This window comes from Danio rerio, chromosome 11 (genome assembly GCF_049306965.1).
Source record: "Danio rerio strain Tuebingen ecotype United States chromosome 11, GRCz12tu, whole genome shotgun sequence".
Lineage (NCBI taxonomy): Eukaryota > Metazoa > Chordata > Actinopteri > Cypriniformes > Danionidae > Danio > Danio rerio.
Window position 1 is genome coordinate 33,610,001 of NC_133186.1, and position 26,889 is coordinate 33,636,889.

At 40.2% G+C, this 26,889-nt stretch overlaps 1 protein-coding gene across 7 annotated transcripts in view; it reads left to right on the forward strand.

The window, feature by feature from the left end:
- The window catches only part of sipa1l2 (signal-induced proliferation-associated 1 like 2), a 148,518-nt gene that overhangs the window by 33,056 nt on the left and 88,573 nt on the right, over nucleotides 1–26,889 (forward strand). For 3 of the 7 annotated variants that reach the window (XR_012386775.1, XM_009306150.4, XM_021479611.2), the window contains exons 2-4: nucleotides 24,182–24,355; nucleotides 24,485–25,909; nucleotides 25,992–26,119. Coding sequence is in view for 5 of the 7 variants with exons in the window: in XM_009306150.4 (XP_009304425.1) it covers nucleotides 24,538–25,909; nucleotides 25,992–26,119 (1,500 nt within the window). In the remaining 2 variants the exon portion in view is untranslated. Of the gene's footprint in view, nucleotides 1–24,181; nucleotides 25,910–25,991; nucleotides 26,120–26,889 lie in introns of those variants that run through there. The other 4 variants (XM_068224163.2, XM_073915855.1, XR_012386776.1 and 1 more) reach the window with 3 other exon arrangements.

Here is a 26,889-nt window from a genome sequence, read left to right on the forward strand (position 1 = left end):
TTAGATGAAAGATATTTTGTATATACTGTATAAAGGCTGATTTATACTTTACGCAGCAGATCCCCTTCCAAAGAGCTGCCAACTTATCCAGCATGTGTTTTATGCAGTGGATACCCATATAGCTGCAACCCATCTCTGAGAAACATCCATACACACATTGGACCACATGTCTTTGGACTGTGGGGGAAACCGGAGCACCCGAAGGAAACCCACGCGAGTGCAGGGAGAACATGCAAACTCCACACAGAAACGCCAACTGACTTAGCCAAGACTCGAACTAGTGACCTTTTTGCTGTGAGGCGACAGTACTACTTACTGCACCACTTTGTCGCCTGTGTAAATTTATATTTATTCAGTAAATTAATTTCAGTAATATTATTGACTAATATTAAAATGTTCAAATGATTTATTTACAATAAAGTTTGTAAAGTAAAATTTTCTGTCTTTTAGTCAATATATTATATGAGAGATTTGCTTTGTTTACGAAATATCATTAGATTTGCATTTTAAACAATAAATAAAAGTTAAAAAGGTATTATTTATTTGTTTTTAGTTACGGAACTCCCAAAATCCATTTTTTTTAACACAATTCTGTGCAGACATACCAAAAATGTTCCACAGATTCTTTTCTGGCCTTACTGATTTTGTTGTGAATTTGTTGTGCATTTTTGGGGTATAGGATAATGTTGAAATTTATAAATATCACTATGTTTTGCTTAAAAACATTTGACCTATATTTTAGAGATTTAATTTACAAGTGATAGTGAAGTGTTTATACACAAGGTTTTAATCCGTAATAGCATCTGCAAAATGAATCTTATGATCTGTTCCACAGCTAATAGTGTGCAATAAATTTCATGTCGCCATAAAAGATTCTTTCTTTAGGGATGTAGGCGTTAGCCAGTTTGTATGTTAAAATTCAGAAAAGGGTCTGTAAATCCCATTGTTTGTGTGGTCTAGGATTAGGTCAAACATTCTGGGGGGGTCATGACCTAGAAATCGGGTGCTGTGCTTTTGTGTTTGTGTTTTTGTATGGGGAAAATGTTGGTAAAAGAAACCAGTAAAAACGCTGCTAACTGTATAATCATACATAAAATGAAATACAGGAAAAGATACAGGAAGTAGTTTTTACCAATTGTGATCTGATTGTGTAACTAAAGTCAAAGAGCTCCTGTTGTGACATGTGAATTTCCCTTTGGTATTAATAAAGTCTAAACAAACAAACAAATGCAAACACTTTAAACAGACCAACATTATATTCTACATAACACATCTTGGTTTCATACGAGACTAAAACATTACAGAAAAATAGCTGACTCTTAATTATGGCATGCAATTGTATTGGTCTGACTGCCACAAATTAATTTGATCAAATAACTTAACTGTGAGCTTAAATTTAATAGAAATGATATTGCTTTTACTTCTTTTTTTGTGTTGTTTTTATTGTTCAGTATGAAATGTGCGTCTGTAAAACCACTTGAGAAGCACAGTTCTGCGGGATGCTGGTTAAAGGTCATATTTTTACGAAGTCTGAGGAGTCCAGGTCTTTTATTCAGCCTTGAGTGTGTGTGTGTGTGTTTGTTGGTTGAGGTATTCGGCTGGGATAGTGCAGCAGGGTGTGTGTGTATATGTGTGTGTGCTCGGCTGCTGTGAGGAGCTGAGAATGCCAGATGGTGCTTGTTAAACTCAAAAAGCTCTCCCACTCTCGACTGGAGCTCCGCGGTGTGGACCACATGCTGTCTAGAATGACCAGCCTCAATTCAGACAGGCTGAATTCTCCAACACCCAAAGCTACCTGCTGCTTCGGTTTTCTCACAGGCCCTTTCAGTCTCCCTTTCAAGTGCAGCATGTCGTCAGAAGCTGACGGTGAATGAAGGTTACCGCTCGAGCGGGAGAAGAAATTAGTTCAGCTCTGGGGGACAATGCGGTTCTGCTTTTACAAAGATGCCCGCTGCTGTCCAAACCCATAGAGAAACGAGCTGAATGAGAGAAACAAGGAGGCAGTGTGTTGCAGGCAGGTTTGTGAAAGACCCTCGGCCTGTTTGCTCCCAGTGACCTTAAAGCAGCCAAGACAGATTTGGAGTTGTGCCATCGATTTCTGTCGAAACTTGCCGTCGAGATCTGTGCGTGCGCGAAACAACCAGTCACCACATGTTTGTTTGTGTCTGGTCTTGCCCTGTGAATGTGTTTTTTTCTACCTATTTAGTTGTTGTCAGCAGGTGAACCGCAGAAATCGAAACTGCTGTCAAACTTTCATGTTTGTCATTCGCCCTGCAGCTGTATGCCGTCGTCAACATGCTTTCGCTTTATTCAGATTTTAATTAAACGAGGCGCTTGGCCGAATCACCCTTTATGCTGTTCCTAAACCCTCATTGATGTGCGTAAAAAGGAGGATTTGTGTTCGTACAAAAGGCTTACATAAACTCTCAACTTTTTTTTTTCGCTTCTGGCTGATAAGCATTGTTCAAATAAGCCCTTTGGTCCCAGGCCAAGACTTCTGGTGTTTTAAAGGACTGAAGGGTTGGAGGTTAATTTACCTCATGGCCTTGTTTAAGATTCCCCTGTACGAGGTTCCATTATGCTTAAGATTGGTGTCGTTTGTGGTTGATGTGTCATATGGGAGACATTAAATGGGTTAAAATTAGGATAACTTACCCTTAACACAGCTCATTAGCCAAAATAGTTGGGTTCCTTGTAAAACAGTGAACGTGTGCGCCAGAAGCATACTTACTAGGCAAGTGTGCAAATGCATGGGCACTGCACTGGAAGTGGGCGATCTTGTTGGACAGGATGTGACAGTCTGATATTCCATTACTTTTAAGTTTAAGTTGATTTTTTTTTTCACAACAGGGGACAGTGTACAGTAATCAAAGATCCTTAAAAACGAAAATGTGGATACTAGCCCAAAGACTAGTTTTTATTGGTGGTACCTGAGCCAGATTTCAAAGGCCATACCAATAAAAAAAACTAATTCAAACCAAAAACAGTACTCGAATAACAACAAAAAACAACCACAAAAACAACAACAATATCAAAATTGGTTCGCAATGTTGATTAGTAAGGGCGCTTTTACACTAGCACTTTGAGTCCACACCCAGGTTTGTTTGATGTTGTTTAGCTAGTATGAAAATGTCTTCTGAACTCGGATGCACAATTGTCTGCACGATTAATCGAAAAAAGATTGCGATCTCGATTCGACCCTACAGGCAATCTTATTTCAGCTTTTTTACGATTCCGCCAATTATATTTTCAAGGTCGGTAGAGAAGCGTAAAGGCGGGCACAAGTCTTTTAATTGTTTTACAAATGCTGCTCAGCAACATGGACACCTCAAAATGTTGTTAAAAGTGTCACATACTGTATTTATAAGGTATAATTCAGCCAAAAATGTAATTTCTTTCTTAATGTAATGATGTATGCCGCAAAATCACACGCGAGCTGAAGTAGCTACTGTTTGTTTACCTCAGAGAGGATGTGAGAGCCTGCCATGTCTACTTTAGTGAACAGAACAGGCATAGGCTGTGAATAACAACTGATAAAATTGTAAATAACGTTCAGTTTGTTGCACAGAGCGATCATTTTGGAGCCGCTTGGGAAGCTTGATTTGCATGTTTTTTTTTTTTTTTTTTTTTTTTCTCTGAGTGACAACAGACATGACATGAACTGCATGCGCGCATCATTTCAAGAGTTCACACTTAGATATTGCTTGACGACTGTAAGCAGGTTTGGCATGCTGTCCCGGGAGAGAACCCTGAGCTCGGAGATAGTTGAGCCCAGGGCTCCCGCCAGGTCCATAGAGCATGTAAGGGGAGTACGAGATCAGGTGGTTCTCGAGAGCTCCCCTTTTTAAAGGGAGGAAAGGAGGAGATAGGGGGTGGATGGGGGGTTTCTTCGGAAAACGAAGGTAAGGGAGTAATATCTAGCTAGGCTATTTATAGTAATTTGGAATAGATCTGATTGGCTAACTACTGAGTGTAGATTGGCGGCCAGCTGCGGTCAATTATATCACGTGCTCCTCTCGAAATTAGTTTAAAAACTTCACTTCAAGAGTTCACACTTAGATATTGCTTGACGACTGTAAGCAGGTTTGGCATGCTGTCCCGGGAGAGAACCCTGAGCTCGGAGATAGTTGAGCCCAGGGCTCCCGCCAGGTCCATAGAGCATGTAAGGGGAGTACGAGATCAGGTGGTTCTCGAGAGCTCCCCAAATGCATGAAGCTCGGGACAGCAGCCGTGTATTCGAAGAAACTCCCCAAAAGGCTTGAAATGCTATATCCGGCTGCTGGATATAGTTATTTGAAAGGAAATGTAAAGAGGGCTCCTTGGAGCAAAGGGTGACACAGGTTCCTGCGGGAACCCGAGCAGAGTTGGCTTGGGCTGTGAATACTCCTGCTGGAGTAGAGACTCGGGGAGACCCCTGCGGGGGTCAGAGCCATGGGGTGGGCGGGAATCCTGCTGGAGTCATTACAAGGGAAGGGGAGTGAAGGACTCCGGCTGGAGAGGGGGGTGAAGGGGGGCAGGGGGGGCGGGGACTCCAAAGGAGTAATTTGCTCGAGGAACACTCCTTGCGGAGATTGAGCTGGGAGGTGGCAGCACTATATATAATTATATATTTATATGAAACATATAGATATATAAATATATAATGGGGTAATCTAGGGCCTTGGGGGGGCGTTTTTTACTGACTCTTGAGAGAGTCGAAGCTCTTGGCTCTCCTGCGGGAGAGAGAGCTGTATGTGCCATCTCCAGCTGGAGTCGGGAAAAGGAATGGTCGGTGAAGCCCCAGCTGGAGGGTGAAATGGCAGTTGGGCGATGACCCCTGCGGGGGTCCGGTGCTCGGGATTAACTCCGCGGGAGTTAGAGCGTGAGGGTGACAGCACTATATATAAATATATATTTATATGCGTGGGTGCATATATATATACATATATATAAATAAATTTAAAAAATAAAAGATAAATGTGAGAAATAAACAGAAATAGATGAATAAAAGCTAGGGCCGGGGAGGGTCGGTGACATGGCTAGTGTCACAGCTCGGGGCTGGGTGAGCTATTTGGCTGGCTCCAGTAGGAGTCTGGAAAGATGAGGGGAAGGTGAAGACTCTTTCTGGAGGGTGACGGGCGCTATAGGTGCTCTGGGGGTGTTCCTGCGGGAACAGAGCGTGAGGGTGACAGCACTATATATAAATTCATATTTATATGCGTGGGTGCATATAGATGTGAATTTATACAAATAAAATCAAACAAAGAGAAAATAAATAGTGCTATACTATATGTCATTGAAATGACATATAATATAAAAAGCTAAGGCCGGGCCGTGAGATGATTCCTGCGGGAATCGAAGCTCGGGGTAACGCCCCTGCGGGGGCCAGAGCCATGGGGGGGGCGGGGTCCTACAGAAGTTAGAAAGTTGGTGGGCAGTGAAAACTTCTGTGGCAGCGGCCAGGGGGGGCGGGGGTGACGGGGGGGCTTGGGCAGGGAAAGAACTCTTACTGTAGTTGGGTGAGTGAAAAGGGGGAGAAGGCTGAGTGCAAATCAGCTGGAAGGAAGAAAAGAAATTAGATGGCTGGGTCATGCCCGCGCCCTTGAGAGACTTGGTAGTTCCTCTGCCCTCGGGAAGCTGGTATAGCTGGGTTGTGTTCTTTCCTTGTACTAGGCTCGTGCCTTTGGCCGCTGGGATAACTGCAACGGCTGGTGAGGGTCCTCTGGGCTTCCCTGAGATGACTGTGGCTGAGTCGGATGTAGGTTTTGAAGGCGTCAGAAGACCACCTTCCTAGTGTTTGTATGTGTTGTTGTGATAACCCTTTGTGTGCTGCTGTAGTGGCGGCTCCAATTCTGAATGAGTGACTGGAGTATGATTCTGATGGGAAGCCTGAGTTGGTTAGGACATATTTAAGGTGTTTTTGGAACCAAAAGCGTGTTACTGGGTGGTGTGTGTCGTCTATGAAAAGGGGGTCTAGGGGACTTGCACTTAGTGTTTTCCTGTAGTGTGTGTAAGCTAGAAGAGTTTGGAATGGGCTAGTGGGGGAGGGAATGTTGAATATGTAGATGTAATGTCCCTTTCTGGATTGATCTGTTTTACTTTGCTTAATGAGGAAAGCAATTGTTTCCTCATCAATCAAGGTCAGATCTGCTATAGTAGGGTGGATAGAGGGATCGAATTTAGATGTAACTGTAAATTCAGAACATCTTAGAAATCCAAAAAAGGCAAGAATAAACATTGCATCTAGGGTATGATCTGTATGAAATGAAAAATAGCCTTTCCTGAGTGTGGAAATGCATTTAGCTAGTATGTTGTGTGTGATGGGTAGCCTTGTGTCTGGGAGGGGGGGGCGGGTCTTCTGAATGCCTTTAATAAGAAGGCTAGTTTGTGAGTTAGTGATAGATTCAGAACTGGAGCCGTACATGAGTTTGTGAAAAAACTGAATGCCACTTAAATAGCTCTTAATCGAGTTTGCCTGGATATGTTTGTGAGAATGAAGGTAAGTGATAAATGATGTGATTGTAAGTAGGGAGAAATTGGGGAATGTAGTGTTGTATAGTGAATGGAAATGTTTGAATGTTTTCCATGCAGTGAGATAAGCTTGTAAGGTTCTTGGAGCCACCGCTTGCATAATGAGAGATATGGATGCTTGGTGCAGATCGTGCATGGGATGATTTATTGGAATATCATCTCTGAATAAGGAGGGATGGGCGTCGGGTGCTGCTCCGCCTCCGGCGCTAATTCTCTGAATTTCTGAAAATGAAGACGAGAGAGAGAGTCAGCAATTTGATTATGGAAACCAGGAACATGTGCAGCAGTTAAAATAAACTGTTTTTTTGGCTGAAGTCCAAATAAGGCGACGGAGAAGCGGCATTAGAGCGGGGGAGTGAGAGCGCCCTCTATTAATGCAGTGAACGACGGCTTCATTGTCACAGTGAATGAGAATGCTGGAAGCAGACCATTCATCTCCCCATAATAGGGTCGCGACGACTATGGGGTATAGTTCGAATAATGCAGATGAATATTGGTGTGATGGAACCTCTAACATTTGGGGGGGCCAATCGGATGCGAACCAGCGGCCTTGGTAGTAACCGCCAAATCCTATGGAGGGTGCAGCGTCTGTATAAAGATGGATGTCTACGGGGGATGAAATTAAATCACTATAAAAGAAAGAACAGCCGTTCCAGCACTTAAGGAAGGAAATCCAGAGGCTGAGTTCGTTTCGGCATGGATCGGATAAGGATATATTTTCTTCTAGACTCTGAACTGATGCTGCGAGTTGAAGGAGGTGAGTGACGAACGGGCGTCCTTGAGGTATGATGCGCATGGCGAAATTTAAATGTCCTAATATTGACAGCAGTTCGCGTTTAGAACATTCTTGTTTCTCCAAAAATATGGAAGATAGAGAAATGATGCGATCGACTTTCTCTTTGGGTAAAGATGCTTGAAATTTGTTAGAGTCCAAATTGATGCCTAAGAATTCTATGAAGGTGCTGGGGCCGGCGGTTTTTTCTTCAGCTAGAGGGATGCCGAGTTTGGCAAACACTGCTTTGGTAATCTCTAGGTGTTTAGCAGGTGGGGAATTTGGAGGGGAAATTATGAGGAAATCATCTAGTAGGTGGACTACGTGCGGAATGCCGTAATTGTTAGCGAGGATCCAGCATGATGCTTCTGAAAGCATGTCGAAGATTTTGGGGCTACTTCTGCAGCCGAAGGTTAAACGGACTGCAAAGTAGAATTGGGATTTCCAATTAATGCCAAAGAGATGCCAGAACTCGGGATGCAATGGCATAATTTTGAAAGCTGACGTGATGTCTACTTTCGCGAGCCAGGCGTCGCGTCCGACGAGTTTAATTAAAGAAATGGCTTGGTCTATATCGTGGTAATTCAGAGAGAATTCGTCAGGTGAAATTATGCTGTTGACACTTGAATAGGCGGAATTATGGGGAGAAGACAGGTCGATAATTAGCCGTTTTTTGCCCGAAAATTTTCTGGTCGCTACTCCAATTGGGCTGACTCGATAGGTGCTAAACGGGGGGGCAAGAAGGGGACCGATCATAAATTTATTATCGATCTCTTTCTTTATTAATTGCTCCACCACTTCTGGTTCAGCGTTAGCAGATTGAAGGTTAGGACATGCGAGGTTATAGGAAGGAAGAGTCGAAACACCGGGGTGGAATCCATTAGACAGACCTGAAATGAGAAATTCAGAAAAGTTAGGATCAGGGTGCATGCGTAATTCATGGTAAAGATTAGAAATATTGACAGGAGTCGACAAATAGGATCTATGTTTTTTATTTGCTTTCCACACTTGGCAGACCACTCGAGCATGAGCGCCACCGCAGTAACTGCAAATGTGTAAGTATTTGCAAGGGTGGCGGAAACATCTGGCTGCGTTAAAGTTATTGCAAGCTAGAGATGATGGAGGGTTTTGAGAGGAGGGAGGGGGGAGAAGAGCAGGGATAGCAGAGGTAGAAGGGCGGGGTACGTAACTAGTGGATCTTGGGGTTTGTAGTTCTTTCTCAGTGGAGGGGATTATGAAGGGACAGGAAGTGGTTGGGTGAAGGTTTGAGCGGCAGACCGCGCAGGAAAGATTGCGGCATCCTAGAAAAACTCTGTTATGGAGATCAGTGTCCAAAGCCCCCCAATAAGAACACTGATTCCATTGAGCAACGCGAATAGCGCATTTTGCTGAAAATAATTTGTGATATGTATAGAAATGCGTTCCCCCATAGGAGAGTGCGAGCTCCGAAATGATAGCCATATAGTCGTTCAGCTCGCGCCTCCTATGGGGAAAGACAGAGCAGATGGTGTCTGTATAACGTGAGAAAGCTACGTGGAATTCGGCTATTGTGAGTGTGCGAGGTTGAGAGCTGACTGGTGATTTAAGTGTAATGGTGAATTCGCCGCAATCCACCTGTCGATCTGCCGAGGGAGGTGCAATAGGTGAAAGGAGTGTAGAGAGGTCTATGTCTGCACCTGATAGGATGAGGTTCCTGACTGTGTTGGAGATCTGAGGTGGTTCCAGGACTGGAGCGTTATGCGGAATGGGAAGGGGTGTGGCTGTGGCTAGGGTGAAGGGGGCTCGTGCGGAAGATGTGTTAGTACAGAAAGCATTTTGTTGGGGAGGGTTAGTAATGGAAGTGGGTGCTTGGAGGGATGTAGAGGGAAAAAAGGGGGGATTAGTAGATGAAAAATTAGCAGGCAGAGGGAGAGCGTTGGAGCTTGTAGGAAAGGATTGAGTGGGAATAAGTTGGGTTGAAGAATGAGGGAGATTAGAAGAAAGATTGGGAATAAGTTGAGTTGAAGAATGAGGGAGATTAGAAGAAAGAGAGAACTGAGGAGGGTTGAGAGTCGGGGGAATTGCTTGAAGAGTCGGACTGGAGTTTTCGCTGGATTGTGGGGCTGGAGGCCAAAGGAGGGGGGTGGGAAGTCCTGGAGTGGCATAATTGTCCGGTGGATTCACTGTGTGTTGGTTGGTAGAAGGTGCTTTCTGTCCTGTAGCTTGAGGTTGCTTTTTATTAGTTTTCTTGGTTGCTTTCTTGGGTGGTCCAGGGGGGTTTCTTGAGTGCTGAGTAGCGGAGGGTTGTGGATAGGGGGTGTGGCGGGAGCGAGTTGGTCTACTGTCTTGGGGAGGCGGAGTTGGTGACGGGATGGCTTCGTACAGTTTCAGAAGTTCGGATTTATTGCAGCGGGTGGGGATGGAAATTCCGGCGTTTGTGAGTGACTGGCGGAGTTCAGAAACAGTCATTTTGTTGGATGTGATGGATGAAGATCTTGCAGAGGCGTAGGATGAAGCGGGAGACGGTAAGTTGCGGTTTGGAGATGGAGATTGCGTGCGGCGATGGGTTCTTGTGACTGTGGAGCGGATGGGTCTTCGGCCTCTGATAGGAGCCTCGGTGTTTATTTGGGTTTGTTGTTGTGTTTGGGCTGGTGTTTCCGGGAGAGCTGGTGTGTTGGTTCCTTCCATGTTGCTTGTTGATGGCTTTGATGTTGGATTGTTCTGTTTAGGTTGTGAGTTCTTTCTGTTGTTGTCGCTGTTTTGTTGTAGCTGTTGTTGTAGTAGCTGTTGTTGTTGAAGCTGTTGTTGTTGAAGCGTTAGCTGTTATTGTTGATGTAGGCTGTTGTTGCTGTTGTTGTTGCTGTTGTTGTTGTTGTAGCTGTTGTTGTAGCTGTTGTTGTAGCTGTAGCTGTTGTTGTAGCTGTTGTTGTAGCTGTTGTTGTAGCTGTTGTTGTAGCTGTTGTTGTAGCTGTTGTTGTAGCTGTTGTCGTTGTTGTTGTTGTTGTTTGTTGTCGAGGGTTTCGGTAGTTTGTTAGGAGCAGGGTTTGTCCTTGTTCTTCGGAAAACGAAGGTAAGGGAGTAATATCTAGCTAGGCTATTTATAGTAATTTGGAATAGATCTGATTGGCTAACTACTGAGTGTAGATTGGCGGCCAGCTGCGGTCAATTATATCACGTGCTCCTCTCGAAATTAGTTTAAAAACTTCACTTAAATGATCACATTTTAGAGTTCTGATAATGACCAGCACTTGAAAACAAATGTTTACTGTGTCAGTATAACTACTCTAGTCTACATAATGTCGAATATTATGCAAAAGGAAATCTGATAATGACAAATTCCGCATTTTACAAATGTATATTAATGCTGTCAATGACAGATTTCAAGCATATGTCTCAAATAATAATTCAACTTCAGAATTATGAATAGTTGTATTCTGATGTAATCACTTTACTGTGAATGAACAAACAGGACATATTTAAAGTCTGATCACATCCAATATTCAAAGTCTATACAAAATGTATAATTTTACCAAGACCAACACACAGGCCTAATATTATTGTTGTTTTGACATATATTTGAGAATAATAATAATAATACTCTACACATATTAAACTTTATTTTACATCTACAGAATCGTGATCTTGATTTTAAAAATTTGTGATTTTGAAAATTTGTAATTGATTTAAAAATTTGTGATTCTCATTTTAGCCAGAATCGTGCAGCCCTACGCACTTGTAAACTGTACCCGAGTCCACCTGAAAGAGGTGGTCTGGGATTTGGCTTGTGCGAACTCTGGTCTGAAACTCTTTCTGTGCCTCAGTGACTGCCGTCAGATTTAAATTTTAGCAGTTGATAATGTATGCTCTAAACGTTCTAATCACACCCGTGTGATCGTATAACCTGAAACCAATACAGGAATGTTTTTTTTTTTTGTTTTGTTTTTACAACTCAAATTATAGTAAGATTAAAATTACTTTATAGGTTTCATCAGAATGTCATTGATTATGTTTTTCTCTGTTTCTTGCAAAGAGAGTGACATATTCAATGTCATTTGGGAAAATTACAATGTTATTATAGATTATTACTATCACACTGGATCATTTGAGAATTGGTACAATCTCATGTGAGTGAGGAGATGTTGTAGCAAGGGTGAAGGGAAAGTTAATATATTTCATTTAAAGATGATGCCATAAATGGCAGAAAAATTACATACACGGGCAAAATGTTTATAACATTCACAGAAATATACTGTTTAATAAAAACAATGTATTTCTCAATTTTGAATTTTTCGTAACTATAGTAGCATTAACTCGAGGCTGTGTGATGCAGTAATTTAGCTAGCTTTAAATATTTTGACAGTTTAATTAACTTTATATTTATCTTGCTCAGCAACTGCTGCTGTAAGAAAACAGATTACACTAAAGCGCCCCTGCGGCATAGCTGAGAAAGTGTACTTGATTGCGATACGAGTTGCTGACACATTTAGCTAGAAGTGCTTGTGTTTACTTGGTTGCATAGATAGAGTATGCTTTTGGCCCAGATTGAGTGAGAAAAATAGGATCTGGTGGAGGAGGTGGGCGTCCCTCATGTTTAAATCCAACTGGCTTCAAGGCAGTATAAAAACCTCAATGTTAATGTATGCTTGTCTCTTCCACTTTGGTCTCTGTCGAGGATGAGGAAATGTTGATCCAGACAATGGTGACTTCAGATGTTGTTGATAAGATCGACAGCAAACGCATGAAATACCGTGTGTTGCAGCTTGTATCATTAACAGAACTTTATCTCTCATCGGGCTGAATGCCATCACAGACATTCATGTCTAGTGTAGCAGATGCTGAGTGAGTTTGCGTCTGTCTCACTCGTTTTAACAGCTGATACATGTTATCCAGGTCAGTCAAAGCCAAAATCTGAAGTCATGGAAGTGAGTGTGGAAAAAAAAAAAGCACTTTCTTGCACCGACTTATCAAGGGTCTTTTCCTATATTAGGAGAGGTGGAATCAGTCAAGCTGTGAGCTTTTAGCATGAATCGGTGGGTCTTCCTTCTTGTTAAACTTCTAGCAGTAAAAATGACAAGATCTTGACATGTTCTGGCAGACAAGCGTGCATTCCTGTGTAAAACCTGCCAACTAGGGGTCATTTCGCTTTGCAAATCACTTCGGAAGCAGTCATATCTGGGCTTTATCACACTGTAAATGAAGGAAATGTTGGTTATTGTGTCTAAGCCAGAACGCTGACCCAATTCTAAGCCACTGCCCTTTCTCACGGCCATTCTCCGTTTGTTTGCTCGCCATTGGAGGCCTGTGTTTGTTTGGTAAACACCTGGAAATTATATTAACCCAAATGGTAAAGGTCAGTTGCAGTATTGCTTCAGAAAGCCCCCTCAGTGAACCCCCGGGGTCCAACCTTTCAACTCGTGCCCACTCGTGCTGCCTGTGAGGGTGTGAGACCTGCCTTTTGTTTGTTTATTGTTCTCCGCCAGTCTCTCACTGGGTCTGTTCCTTTTCCTCTCTTTCCCAGCATTCACATCCTCCTGTATAGTTTACAGTAGAGCTAGCTTTCTGTTTTTTTAACTGTAGACGTGACATTTTGTTTTTTGTGGGAAAAATAAGGACCAATATCTTAAAATACTGTAAAGTAGCAGATAAATAAACAGAGTGATGTAATATTTGTATATTTTCTGTCAAACAAAATACTAGGGGGGGAAGGAACAAAAACTATTCTGAATAGTTTTTTCTTGTCACCTGTACAAGTCTTAAACAACAGCAAATAATAACTTCTAGCTGATCGTTTGGTATCAGAAGTAGCTAATATGAAAGTCAAAGGCTGCTAGATTATGCTTATTATACCAAAATAAAATATAATCATGCCTTGATTTTTTAAAATTATTTATTTAGGACAGTAGGGACTGACTTTGCTAATACAAAAGTCTTGTCACTAAACAGAAATAATGTACAGTATAGAATATAAAGTCATGCTGCAGTGGAAAAAGATTGAATACTGCGGACGACTACTATGAGCTTGGGCGACGGCATCCATACATCTCTTAAAAATCAGTGATCTTCACTGCCTGATTGATATATGATATAAAGTGAGTCTCAAACTAGACATGAAACACTGCGTTTAATATTTTTTTTTAATCAATGTCTTTTAAATATGTAAATAAATTTTTTCCCTGTATTTTCAATAGAGTTTCTGCGCTAGCCTGCTGCTACTGACACTGTCATGACAAATCGAGTCCCCCCTCCTGACAATTGGGTCCACCTAGGACCCTGGGTGATCCTATTGTCCTATTGGTTCACTGGAGTTGTAATAAGTATAGTTTGTAGCGCCTGTTTAAAACACACACACACACACACACACACACACACACACACACACACACACACACACACACACACACACACACACACACACACACACACACACACACACACACATACATACATATATATATATATATATATATATATATATATATATATATATATATATATATATATATATATATATATATATATAAATGCAATGTAATCTCGTTTAAATTTATTTAATTTAAAAGAATGTTAAAATGACATAAAACGATTTTGAATTATGTATTTCGTATACTGATGTACAACTAAAGGCATGTGTTGTGGCATGGAGAATTTCTCTTTTGTGCTTTTATTTTATATAGACTATAAAAAGCCCTTTTGATCAGGCATTCAACGCAGACGATCCATCGTAAGTGGACTCAATTGCAAGGGGGACTCGATTTTTCACCACAGCGGCACTAGTGTCCACACGGTCTTTCATTTAGTTTTATGCTTTAAAACTAAATGAATGCTTGAGTCTATGTAACTGACTGTATTTTAATTACATTACAACATCGATGCTGAAAAAGGAGCCTAATAAAATTTTAAATAGTCACACAAACCTTTCACCCGAAGTTTTTCTTTAGCTGAAACACTAGCTGTGCACATAACCCATTGGTTCTATGTATCAGCCAGTCTGTCTGTATCATATTTAAAAATGCTAATTTGCTGAACGTTTTTAAAAATTTGAACCTTTTGTAATTTTGTAGCTTTGTAGTTTTGTCCGTGATTGTCTTATGGATTGTAGACTGTGCTAATGTACTCTGTGCTGTAATGTCCGTGTAAAACGGTCTTGAAGGTTTTCCTGCATGCCGTCGCTTGGAATAAATCCAGAAGCGTTCGCGGCATGTGAGGCATTAGGGCACAACGGCTCCTGGCTCTTGTTATAGTGCCTCTAGCAGTGGAATGCATAAGCACCAAAGAGACTCCATCCTCAGTCCTAACAAGGAAAGGGAAATAAGAACACAAGACTTCCCAGCAGCGTCTTAGGATTTAGAGATGTAGGTGAGATCGGGTCTGAAGCGGAAAGAGCCTGGATCGTTTTGACAGCATCTGACAGGGTGTTGCCCATGTAGGGTGTTCACTGGGGCTAATGTCAAAACATTCTGGTCCTGCTAGGTGTCTGCTCACCCCAGTTACCCTCCCAACACAGCAGGGCTCAGTTTACTTAGTCCTTCTGTCAAAGTCATCCTTTTGTTGTTCAGGAAAAGCCAGGAGCTAACAGGAGTGAACAGGTCAAGAAGCAAATAATCAATTTGGTGTGACCTTGTAGCATTGATTTAGACATAGGAAAGTCAGTTTACTGCAGAAATGGAGACAGGTTATTTTGTGTTTTAGGTATATCTGTTTTAAATGATCTGTATTCAGATCTGCATGTAACAAAAATGAAGTTAAAAGTCAGTTTGAATTGAACAGTTTTGTATTTAGCGATAGTAGTGCTTCGGTTGTATAAACATTAAAACAATGTTAGCAACTTGCATAAAGTGTACTTGTCAATTTATATATGTATCTGTACATGGTTTACTGAAGACATTCAGTCTAAAAATAATTGATATACACACACAGTATGATGTACGCTGGACACGGACACAAATAAACCCAATCAGACTAACGTTTACCTATTTTGCTCATCAGATCTGTTGTGGATGAAGGCTAAATTATAATTAAACTTGACAAAACAGAATGATAGAGATGTATCGCATTGTATTTTGAAGCTACAGTCAAGAAAAAAACAGCCAGGAATTTATATCATCCTCTGCATGCACATGACGTTTGGGCTGAGTGATTTGACACAATTTAGCAGCCTTCAGCAGTGTGTTTGTTGAAACTTACGCATCAAATTTTACAATTAACACGGCAAATCAACGAAAGATTTAACTAAACATACCTTACGCCTTTTTGGAGTGAAGATGAATAAATGTATAATCTGTAAATCTTGCATTTTGCATCCTGAGGTGAATTTTAAACATGTCTCGTGCTGTGGTTAGTATACAGTAAACAATTTGGGGCTTGCGTTTTTAAAATAAAAGTCCTACATACATAGTGAGTGAAATATACGCTTAAAGTAACTAAGGGAGGAAAATTGTAACTGTTTTATCATTAGATACAGTTTGGCTTATCAGATGCAACCTGAGGCATGCATATTAATAATTTCAAAACTTTTTTATAATCTCCGAGCTGAGTCTCATCACAGTTTGTTTTGTCTTCTGATTGGCCCATTGTCCACCAGTGTTTTACACTTGTAGAAATTACATGAAAACAAGGAAATTTGGTGTCTGAGGCTCACAGTATGCCCATTTCCAAATACTGATCTTTGATTATTCTACTATGCCTTGGTATACCCAGATTGAGCATGATGTGAAGATGACGATGACTGATAAATAGTTCAACTTTTTACACTGTGTGGCTTATTACTGAATGTGTGTCTTTGTTATTTCTTGGGGTTAGCGTTAAGAGTAGACTATAGGCTGGTGTTTAACTGCTTTCCTGCATTATGCTCTCACATACTCTGTGTGCTACTTCATAGCCATGGTGGGCATTTCTCTCTATCTCGCGTTTTACGCAGTCTATCACAATCACAATCATGGGTCATCGGACCAATCAGCGGAGATTAGCTTCGCGCTAATTTAAAATCGGAAAGTATAAAAAAAAAGATCTTTAAATGAACACTGCTCTCTGCTAAAAATACTGTCAGAGATTTTTATGTTTGATTAGTGACTTGAGAAGTAGTGCAGAATTGTCATCACTTGATCAGTTCTGAAACATTCAGAGATTAAAATGAGGATTTGAGTGTGGACTTTTAGACCTTTAGATATATATAGGGTTGTGCAGACAGAGACAGTCTGTGAGTGTGTTGACCTCCTTTCCAGCATTGTTTTGATCTGTTTTCGCACTACATATCAAAGCCTCTCTCTCTCTCTCTCTCTCTCTCTCTCTATAAAAAAACAAAAAACTGCTGTTCCCGTCAATCATCCAGGAAAGAGTGACGCAGTTTAAGGCCCCGTTTACACTAATGCGTTTTAGTTTGAAAACGCATAAGTTTTGCTACGGTTACGCCATCCGTCCACACTACGCCGGAGTTCTCGAGCGCCGAAAACGGAGCGTTTCGAAAACGCTGGAGAGGCCGTTTTCATTCTAAAACGCAGCTGCTCCGTCTCAGTGTGGATGATGGAAAACGGAGACATCTAAAAACGGAGGCGGGGCTGCAGACATTCGCCTCTCTGATTGGGGCTTTTCCTGAATATTAAGTAGCCTAACACGCACAGTTCAGTCCTGCATCTTCTCCGTGTAAGTTAAAACTTCGCAAGTTTGATCATGGCTGCAGTCTCTTCTTCTCAGTTTGATATGGAAAACAGACTATACCGAGGACACGGGTAAATCTTCAAAGGGAACAGTGTACTTTATAACTTCATTCACATCACCCTGGCTACGTTGTTTCACTTTCTCAACAATAAAATGTAAACATGATATAAGGAACTGCCTATTTTCATTTTAATATTAACAACTAAACAGACAGCAGAAATGTTGAGGCGCCGTGCTGCAAATATGAGCGTCATCTTCACTGTGTGCATAGTTATAACAAAACGGAGCCGATAACAACTGCCTCTTCAATTTCAGTGAAAATACGAAACACACCCTCTCTTTGCTGAATATCAGTTTTAATCGATAATGGCCATTATAAAAGTATAACATACAATAAGTTTATACATTATAGGAAATAAAGGCAAGCGATCAGTCAATATACAGAATGTACGTGCTTACATTAATCATTAACTTATCTTTGCGCTTAGCCAAAACACGTTACCTGAGAACAAGTAATAGATTCCAATGTCCAATGAATATGTCGTTAAATAAAGACAACAAGATGAAAGAAATATTCCGTTTAATAAATATAGTGAGGTTAGATCCAGCGGGAGATGCTTGATGAGAAGTCCGACTAGCAGAGCTCTCATCTGGGTAGATTGGCTACAGCGCTTGCCTGAGAGTGTGTGTGTGGTCACGTGATGTGCGTTTTCAGCGTTTTGGTGTGGACGGAGAGCTGTTCAGAAACGCTGGGTAAAACGCGAGTGTGGACGCGGATCGTTTTCATTCTAAAACGCCGTTTTAAAACTAAAACGCACTAGTGTAAACGGGGCCTAAGTAACATCCGACTAACTAAATCTGTTTCCTGAGAAAACAATCAAATTGCTGTGGATTTATTACCAAAACGCCAAACAATGCTTCACACATAATCTGCTTAGTCTTCTCTTGTGAAAAGAAAACCCTCTTTTTTTTATTCTGTCAGGAAGTGGATGTGTCTAACAGGAGTTTTTGTTCAAATATTCCCTCATATCTTCAACCCCAGGCAGACAGGGACTCCTTTTTAACAACTGTGGCTGCTGGAAATGATAGACGGCCCGATGTGGTCACAGTCGCCGCTATAGATCCAGCTGTCTAAATAGATTGGGTCAGTGTGTCTTGGCGGTGGGCGATGATAGCCATGATGAGCTGTGTTGTTTGGGCGGCACGGTGCATGTGAGCAAGCGTTTCAAAGCAGGGGGACCGGCTCATAATGGTAATCAATGACCTGTACTGGAACTGCAGCTGGACAGAGGGGGTCAGATTGGGACAGGACTGGCCATTTGCCTGGCTCTGAAGCCCAGCGGGAGATTGTGGGAGGGAGACTTTCATAAGTGCAATTTGTTGTTCTCCAAAGGTTTGCTTTATGCACCATTTCTCTGTCTGTTCTTGTATTGAATAAGGATGATTTATTGGGATCAGATGTGCTAATGCCTCTAAAGACTTTGTACACATTATTAGAAGACATTTATTCTAAAGTGATCTGGTCCCAAAACAGATATTTGTTGCATTTTTGGGAATCAAAGTGATGCTTTGTGTCTTGGACGACATTAATTTTTCAAACCGCTGAGGATTTACAGTAAGATGTGAATAATTCATGTTACATTTGATGTTCTTTTAAGTGATTAAGACGTGAGTTTATATTTATGTGGTGCGGGATTAGGTGTGGAAATTAGATGATGCACTATTGAACTTTTGAACTTTTAACTTTTCACTTATTGGAACAATGGTTTAATTGACCAAAAAATCTGGTCTGGTATGTTCAAAACAAGAATCATTTAATGACATTTTTAAAACTCCATATTTACGGATTGCTGTGCTAGTTCATTGTAATTTTATTTCTTTATACTTTGCCAATATCCTTCAAAACTTATCCTTCAGAAAGTATGTATTTTACTGAGGTTTACAAGGACATTATTTTATTAATAACCAAGCATTTATTTTCCTGAATTCTTAATCCTTATCATTGCTATGATGCGTTTATAGATAAATAATTTATCTATATCATACATTGTATTAGTGACAATTGTACATTTTTCTATTATGCTAACAAGAATGGATGGTATATGAGTAATTTTCATAAAATAATGTCATAAACTTGGCTTAGTGTTTATTTAAATGTTTATTTTTTATTAAGGTTGCACAGTATATTGAATATTTTAGTTTTTTTGCGTGATGGTAAATATAACATTGTTATCACATAGGGCTGTGCGATTTGGGGAAAATATTTAATATGTGATTTGATTTGCAATTTAATTTTGTAGTTAATATTTTGTTAAAAATTGTTTAACTAGTTCAACTGAAAACATATAAACTTAATTAAACATTTATTTAAATTTATTTTTTAAAATATTCAGAAATGAAAAACTCATTTTTCTCTACAACACACAGTAAACAAAAATAAAATGACCTTACCTTTATGTAAACAAGTTGAGCTTAGATTAGGGATAGGCATTGGCTGGTATGAGGTTCTGACTGTATGAAAACCTTGAATAAAAATATTAGCGTTTTGTGATCACTACTCTTAAATATATTCTTTTTAAATGTCTGAATAAAAAACTACAATTTTTTTCCCCGTTAAACACTATATATTTTATTTTGAGAAAAAATTTAAATCCCGAACAGTAAACATGTCAAATCATTCAAATAAACCTCAGACTTCTGCTGTCCTCATTTATTTTAAAAATAGATTTTTTTTTTTACAATTTAAAACGATATCTTTAATTTTATATATATATATATATATATATATATATATATATATAAATATATATATATATATATATATATATATATATATATATATATATATATATTTTTTTTTTTTTTTTTTTTTTTTCTGCTTGAGATACTGTTGTCCTAAAAAAACAAACAAAAAAAAGTTAATAAAAAATCGTACAGATAGCAGATTTTTGAAACTGCGGTATACCTTGAAAATGGTTATCGTCCCATGCCTAATTAGGGAGAAAGTGTTGCTTATTATAAAAACAAAAATGAATAATTATAAAAATACACTCAGCAAACTAACATGGCTGAAACAACTCTGAAATTTTACTTGCTACTAGATTGTCACTGGCAATACTTTCAGTTGATTTTTTTTTTTGCAAAAACCTCCCCATAAAGCCGCTGGATGTTTTATTTCCTCATGCTGTGGCACAAATTCTGCGACAGCTCTTACAAGGTACCTGTTTTTTTTCGATGCCTGACTTTGAAACCAAAATATTCCCATGTTACCGATGTCCTGTTTTTCTTTGATATTAATTCGTCTAGTAATGCTTTTGAAGTGGCAAATGTCATCCCACTCATCCATGCTTTCCTGTTTGTATGTTTTTTTTTTATTTTAAATTTTTTTTTACTGTGGGTGTTCCGCATAGGTCGGTTGCGCGATTCCAATTCGGAAGAACCAAAGTTTGCTCACTTAGGGGCCGATCACACCGAACATGCCTTTACGTTCCAAAAACGCAAGGTGCACAACACTGCCTTTTTTGTTGACAAGAAAAAAGAAGCACAGTGAACTTTTTTGTGTCGCTAGGCAACAACTGAATCAGCTGAGTTTTGAGCGAGAGTGTTGCTTTTGATATTATATTAATATATATTTAATAATATTGTGAAATTCAAGATTTGTGAAGTTATACAGCTCAGAATAACTCAAAACTGCAACCACAAGTCTGTCTCTCCTCCATCTTCAAAAGTCTCCGTTGTTGTCTGGACAACACAAACACTGCAGGCACCTCAACGGAAACCAACATTTGATTGGATATTGAAACAGATGCGAGTGACGTAACGTGCCTTTTCGGCTCATTTGACATTTTTTCAACTGCGAGCGAAGGATGTGCAAGGGCAAAAATGCGAGGCGCAGCGGGCTGTTAAAACACGAGACGTGCAGGCGCATAAGCAACGCTCAAAACACTTGCGTCCGCTAGTATAAAATTAAAAAAAGGCACCTCTCAACGCATAAAGCTCATCCGGCTGGAAAGTAAGACTATCACATACAGACATACAGTCAAGCATTTGCTCTGGGCAGGGGTAATTAAATAATACATATATATTTCATATTGCAGCCTCTTGCGATTGGCTAATCGTATTGCTTTAAATTGTGATTGCAATTCAGTTTAAATTAATCACACAGCCCTACATAGAGGTGTGATAAATTACATTTATTTTATGTGCTGAGCATTTTTGTGCTGCATACTTAGGTTGTTTATTCGAATTCGACCAATGAGATGGGGCTTTACATTCTTTATATCCACCTCCCCAGTAGGTGCTATTCTGCTATTGGCTAGATCATACAGTGGCCAAGAGAGCTTAACGCGCTGCAATTTAAGAAAGCACATGCAATTACAAAAAACACCAGCAAATAAAGAAACTATCTTCATCAATTTGACAGCACACGTGTTCCGAATTCTCACAACACAAACAACTTAAGAAACGCGCAGCAAATTGGTCACAACACAAACAACTGAAAAAATGCGTTGCAATTAGTCACAACACTTGAAAATATCCACATAACACAAAGGAAAAAGGACCCAAACCATGACGGACCCTGCTGTGATATGGATGTGTTATGTCATGTAGTCAGGATATTAAAATAAACGGAAAACAACTCCCCTAAAAGGACCACCAATCACTTCACTGAGCAACAGTCACGGCATAATAACACGTCCATATCTCAGCAGATTCCGTCACAGTTTGGGGTCCCCTTGTGTCCTCTTGCATTTCTTAATTTGTTTGCGTTGTGAGAATTTGCAACACGTCACGTGTGTTGTCAAATTGATGAACATCGTTTCTTTATTTGCTGGTGTTTTTTGTAATTGGGTGTGCTTTCTTAAATTGCAGCGCGTTAAGCTCTCTTGGCCACAAAAAGATCAGCCCTAAGGTGAACCTGGAGCAGAAAATGGCAGGAATGGAGACAAGAGAGGAAAATTAATGACAACAGCCAATCAGAATGTTGACAGTTTTATTTTGTTATTGGCTGAATTAAATTGAATCTGATTTTATATATGATCATATATGATCAAAATATACAGTATATAGGCAATAAAAATAGTATTTCTTTTGGTAAGTGTTATACTGGGTTTTGCAAGAAATATCTTTGTTGCAAGACTCAACAACATCATATGTCACACAGTTTCCCACTATCCCACAGCCCTAGTCATTGAGCATTTAAAATATGTGCTAAATGTAATATGTAATGTTTCTTTATTATCTTTAGTTTGGGTGAAATATGAAACTAAACCATTCTAAGCATTTTCACCCTATCATTTGCCAGTACCTCAAGGCTTTGTGTTGTTTGTGAAAGAGAGCCTCCTTGCATGTTGTTTTTTCCTCCTTTTATTATTTAACAGTGTTCGTTAATAATGAAATGACTTGTCATTTGTGCACATTGTTATTGTTATTTTTTTTTTTTTTATATCTGAGGTCCAATTCTAAGTTTTGCCTGACAGACTGTCCCTGTTTTTCCCATGTTCAGCTTAACCCAATGTTAAGTGCTGCCAGGATTTATTTATTTATTTATTTATTGCTTTGTTCATGGAACTTCTGCGCTTTCAATTTTTGATTACGCTTATGTTCTAAAAGCAACAATACCTCTGTGTCTCTTCTGGGGATGAACATGTGTCGCTTTGTTCAAATGTCAGCGCCATGTCTTTTGATGAATATTTAACAGGGATCTCCCCCTTTGCTCTATCTAGACGTCTGCTGAAAAAGAAAGTCATTTTAGTGGAAGAATTGGTTGTTATGTTTTGATTACAAAAACAAACAATTGTTTTATTAAAAATAACATGGACCCATGGATTGGACATATGTATGCAAGTAAGGTCACTTTTGTTGATATTATATAACGGCTTTAAATCAAGTGCATTTCCGGACTCTGGATGGTTATTGCAGTTTATGAAACGACATTACTTAAACATGGTATATGCACAGCTGGTGTTGACACTGACACAAAGATGTGTTTATTTCAGAGGGAGGGTTAAAGATATTGGGGTCAGTATGTAACAGACAGAGAGGACTGCGCGTCCAAAACACAATATTAATAAATGCCAGTTTAATCAGCTTGCTTTTTGAAGGATTATTTTTAGGTTGGTAAATTTCACAGCGTGTACCCATAGCGGCGTCTGTCAGTATTGTGATTTTATACTCCTTTACCCTCTTAATAATGCTTTATTTTGGAATGAAATTATATTTGAAAGCTCTTTCTGTGAAAGGAAGTCTCAGTGGGTTTGTTGCTCAAAGCCAGTAAATCCTAATAGTTTTTTTTTTTTTGGCTCTACAAGACCCAGATGTTAATTTGGATATCAGGTGGTGACCCAAAATAATACCTATACTAAGGGACAATTCTAAGCTCTTAAATGTTCTTGATTCAATATTAAAATGTGTTGGTATTATTATAAACTTGAAGTCAAAGCTAAAAAAAAAAAGTATTTAATTAATTTCTGTATGAAACCGACACATTTTACAAGCTTGATGTTAACATTAAACAATATTGCAGTGTTTCTTTCCACATTTTTAAAGGCTCATATCACTCATATCATATAATTTTATTATATCTGTGGTTAATTAGACTTTTAATGATTACATTTAAGATTTGAGAATCATTGAATAAAATGGGAAAACCTAAATATGAAATTGTGCTGATGTTCAAGAGGGTGGTTTATTTTAGTAATTTGTCACTTTCGTTTTCATTTTCAGACCATTCATTGTGATTAAATAAACACCAGCTTGCATCTTGTTTGCAATTTGTAAAAGAAGGGCATGAAAAGATGGCCATCTGTCAAGTACTTTTCAAATGCAAAGTATGCAAGTGGAACAAAAATTGCATTATTTAATCATTTTTCAAAGTTTTAACACCTCTTGAAATAACCACTTTGAACATCATTACAACTGAAGGGGAAGTAGTCTGGATCTGTTCTGCCATTTAACAGAGTGCATAGACTGCTTTTTCATTTAGATGCTTATCACTAATTAGTCTGTACTAGAAGGTCAAAAAAGTGCTACATTTGTTTTATAGTCGATCCAGAAATGGCATGCGTTCAGGTGAAATAGAAATAAGCTTTCTGAATAGACATGCAAACCCTTATTAAATTAATTGGCCTTTTTGCTGATGCTTCGTTCAGATGAGAATTTTGAGTGCTTTGCATTCTTTCAAGGTCACATTGGTATCTCTCCCTCCCAAATGGATTCTCTAATGATCTCCCTCTCTCTCTCTCTCTCTTTCTTGTTCTCTTCCAGAGCATCAGAGAGATCCCACCTGGCTTTGTTAAGCCTACATGCCTGTGAAATGACCGTATCTCCTGCTTGCCCTCCCGTGGAGTGAGCAGTTGTCCTTGACAGTGAAACGGAGATAAAGAGACTCATTCTCCTCCTATGGATTACAGACCCTCAGGTCTGAACGCCCTAACGTGGGTCAGTCATCATTTTCACAGACTTCTAGCAACAATTTTAAGCACCTTCTCTATTCCATAAAATGCTGGAGTTGTAATTTGTCTTCTAGGCAACATCTTTAATATCAGGTATGAATGTCACTCATTTTAGGACCAGAGATACAGACGAGGCCATAGAAGCTTGAGAAGCGCCTCACCGCAGAAATGCAGACCGATGATCTATTTGCCAAAAAGCTTCAAGCTTTAAATGGGAATATGGGACCTCCTGGTGCAAATGCACAAGGGACACCAGCTGTGCCCAAGATGGGTGTACGGGCAAGAGTGTCGGAATGGCCACAGAAGAAGGATGGCATTTGCCCACCACCTAGATACGAAAGCCTAATGACTTCCTTTCAGAATGGACAACCCATTCAGTCTCCAGAAGATGCGGTCAAACCAAGCCCAGGCTCACCTCCAAATCCCAGCTTTCTGGAGGCCAAATATGGGCTTGGTGAACTTCTGAACCACTCGCCTGGTAAAGTTCACCATGCCCTTCAGAAAAGAAGCAACAGTGATGTCACCATCAGTGATATCGGGGCAGAGGACATGGATCAGACTGCAATCAACCCTAATACAGGTGCAACTTTGCATAGAGAATACGGAAGCACGTCCTCAATCAATCGCCAGGGTTTGCCCGATGAAGCTTTTTTTGGGAATCTGAAGGGATTCCAGTCGGAACACTCAGAGCAACCGAGCGCACCACCTCCGCATGGCTTTCCGGAGTTTCGTCGATACGAGACCACAGTTTCTCCAAGTCTCCAGACTGCTGCGCAGATTGCACGGGGAGACATTCTCTGCATTCCCAACTACTCAGACTATGTGGACAGTTCGCTTTTCTACAGCCGAGAAAGGGAGAAGTCCTTCCTACAGCGGCAGAAATCCGAAAAGGGGGAGACGTCAATTTTCCGCAGGCTGAAGACTATGAAAAGTGAGCAGCGGCAACTTAGCGAACTGGACGATTGTAGTAGACATGGTCGTCCATTGAGTTTCCAGAGATGTTTTTCTCACTATGATGTCCAGAGTGTGCTTTTCAACATTAGCGAGGCTGTTACTAATCGTGCCAACTTGGCACGTCGGAAGAACATTACCACAGGGGCTTCTGCAGCATCGCAACACCAAATTAGTGGGGCATTGGATGGTCCTGACCCCTTGCCTCTTTGCGAGTCCCCTTTGGACAACTGTGAGGAGCTTGGGCAAAAAGCTTGCACTGATCCCGATGAGGGAGATGGAAAGAGTAGTGGTTTGGTGTTGAGTTGCCCATACTTCCGGAACGAAATTGGGGGGGAAGGTGAAAGGAAGCTGAATGCCACCAAACCAAACAGCGCACCACCCAACAGCAACGTAGGTGACAATAACTCTATTGAGTCCACTTTAAGCTCACACTGCACCAATGCGGGGGTTTCCGTTTTGGAGATGTCCCGTGAGAATTATGCCTCTCGTGAAAACTACGCCATACCACGGGATTGCATCAAACGCTACATCATTGAGCACATCGACATGGGCGCTTACTACTATCACAAATTCTTTTTCAATAAAGGTACGTTTTATTAAAGATACACATTTATTTGACCAAAATACAGTGTATTAATACATAATATTATGTATTCTTTTCTGTAAAGAGCACCAGAACTACTTTGGTGTTGATGAGAACTTGGGGCCGGTGGCTGTCAGCATTCGGAGAGAGAAACTGGAGGAGGGGAAGGAGGGACCGCAGTATAATTACAGGGTCATCTTCAGAACCGGCGAGGTAGGACAATGTCTATAAAACACACACCATTTAACAGACATCTGTAGACCAGAGCCAGTTAAGGTCAGGGATATAAATGAATGGAAGGGAATTCACTCAATCTGTTTTGCATGAGTGCAGTAAAATAAATAAGTGGTTTCACGAGTGGACTACTCATTAATTTATAATTGATTTCCGCGTTTCCATTAAGTGCATTTCCCAATGCTTTTACGTTATCTCCTCTGAACACAAATCAAAGCTGCCTCAATAATAGCATTGATTGTTTTGAAAATCAGCTCATGATGGATGATATCTGCGGTGTGCTATTGATTTTTCCGTATATGTGATATGAATTACCTTACTGTACTACATGATTCTCACCACCGATGCTAAAACAGTCCCGACCAGTGCGGCTTTCAAAATGGCAAGAGATCTTTCAAATGTGGCTTGCCAGGGGTTTTCCTAAGGGTGACTGGATAGTTTGCTGAATTGGCGGTTGAGCGTACAATGGCCCTCCTGCTAAAAGCCAAAGCGTTACTTCAGCATTCGCCACAGTTAGTTGAACTCAATTATTCATCGAAAAGGTTGGCAGGGCATGTCGCGGGATTCAGCGCTAAAGCAGGGACCATCTTAGAGAGTGCTTTGCCATTTGAAAGATGACTAGAATGGTTTATCCATCTGTTCAGTGATAGGATTCAAGCATGCCGTGTATTTCATTTAATGGATTCATTTGCTCAGTTCAGCTAACATTGTGAACTCTTACTTTGTTTTTCATGAATCTAAACTTGTCT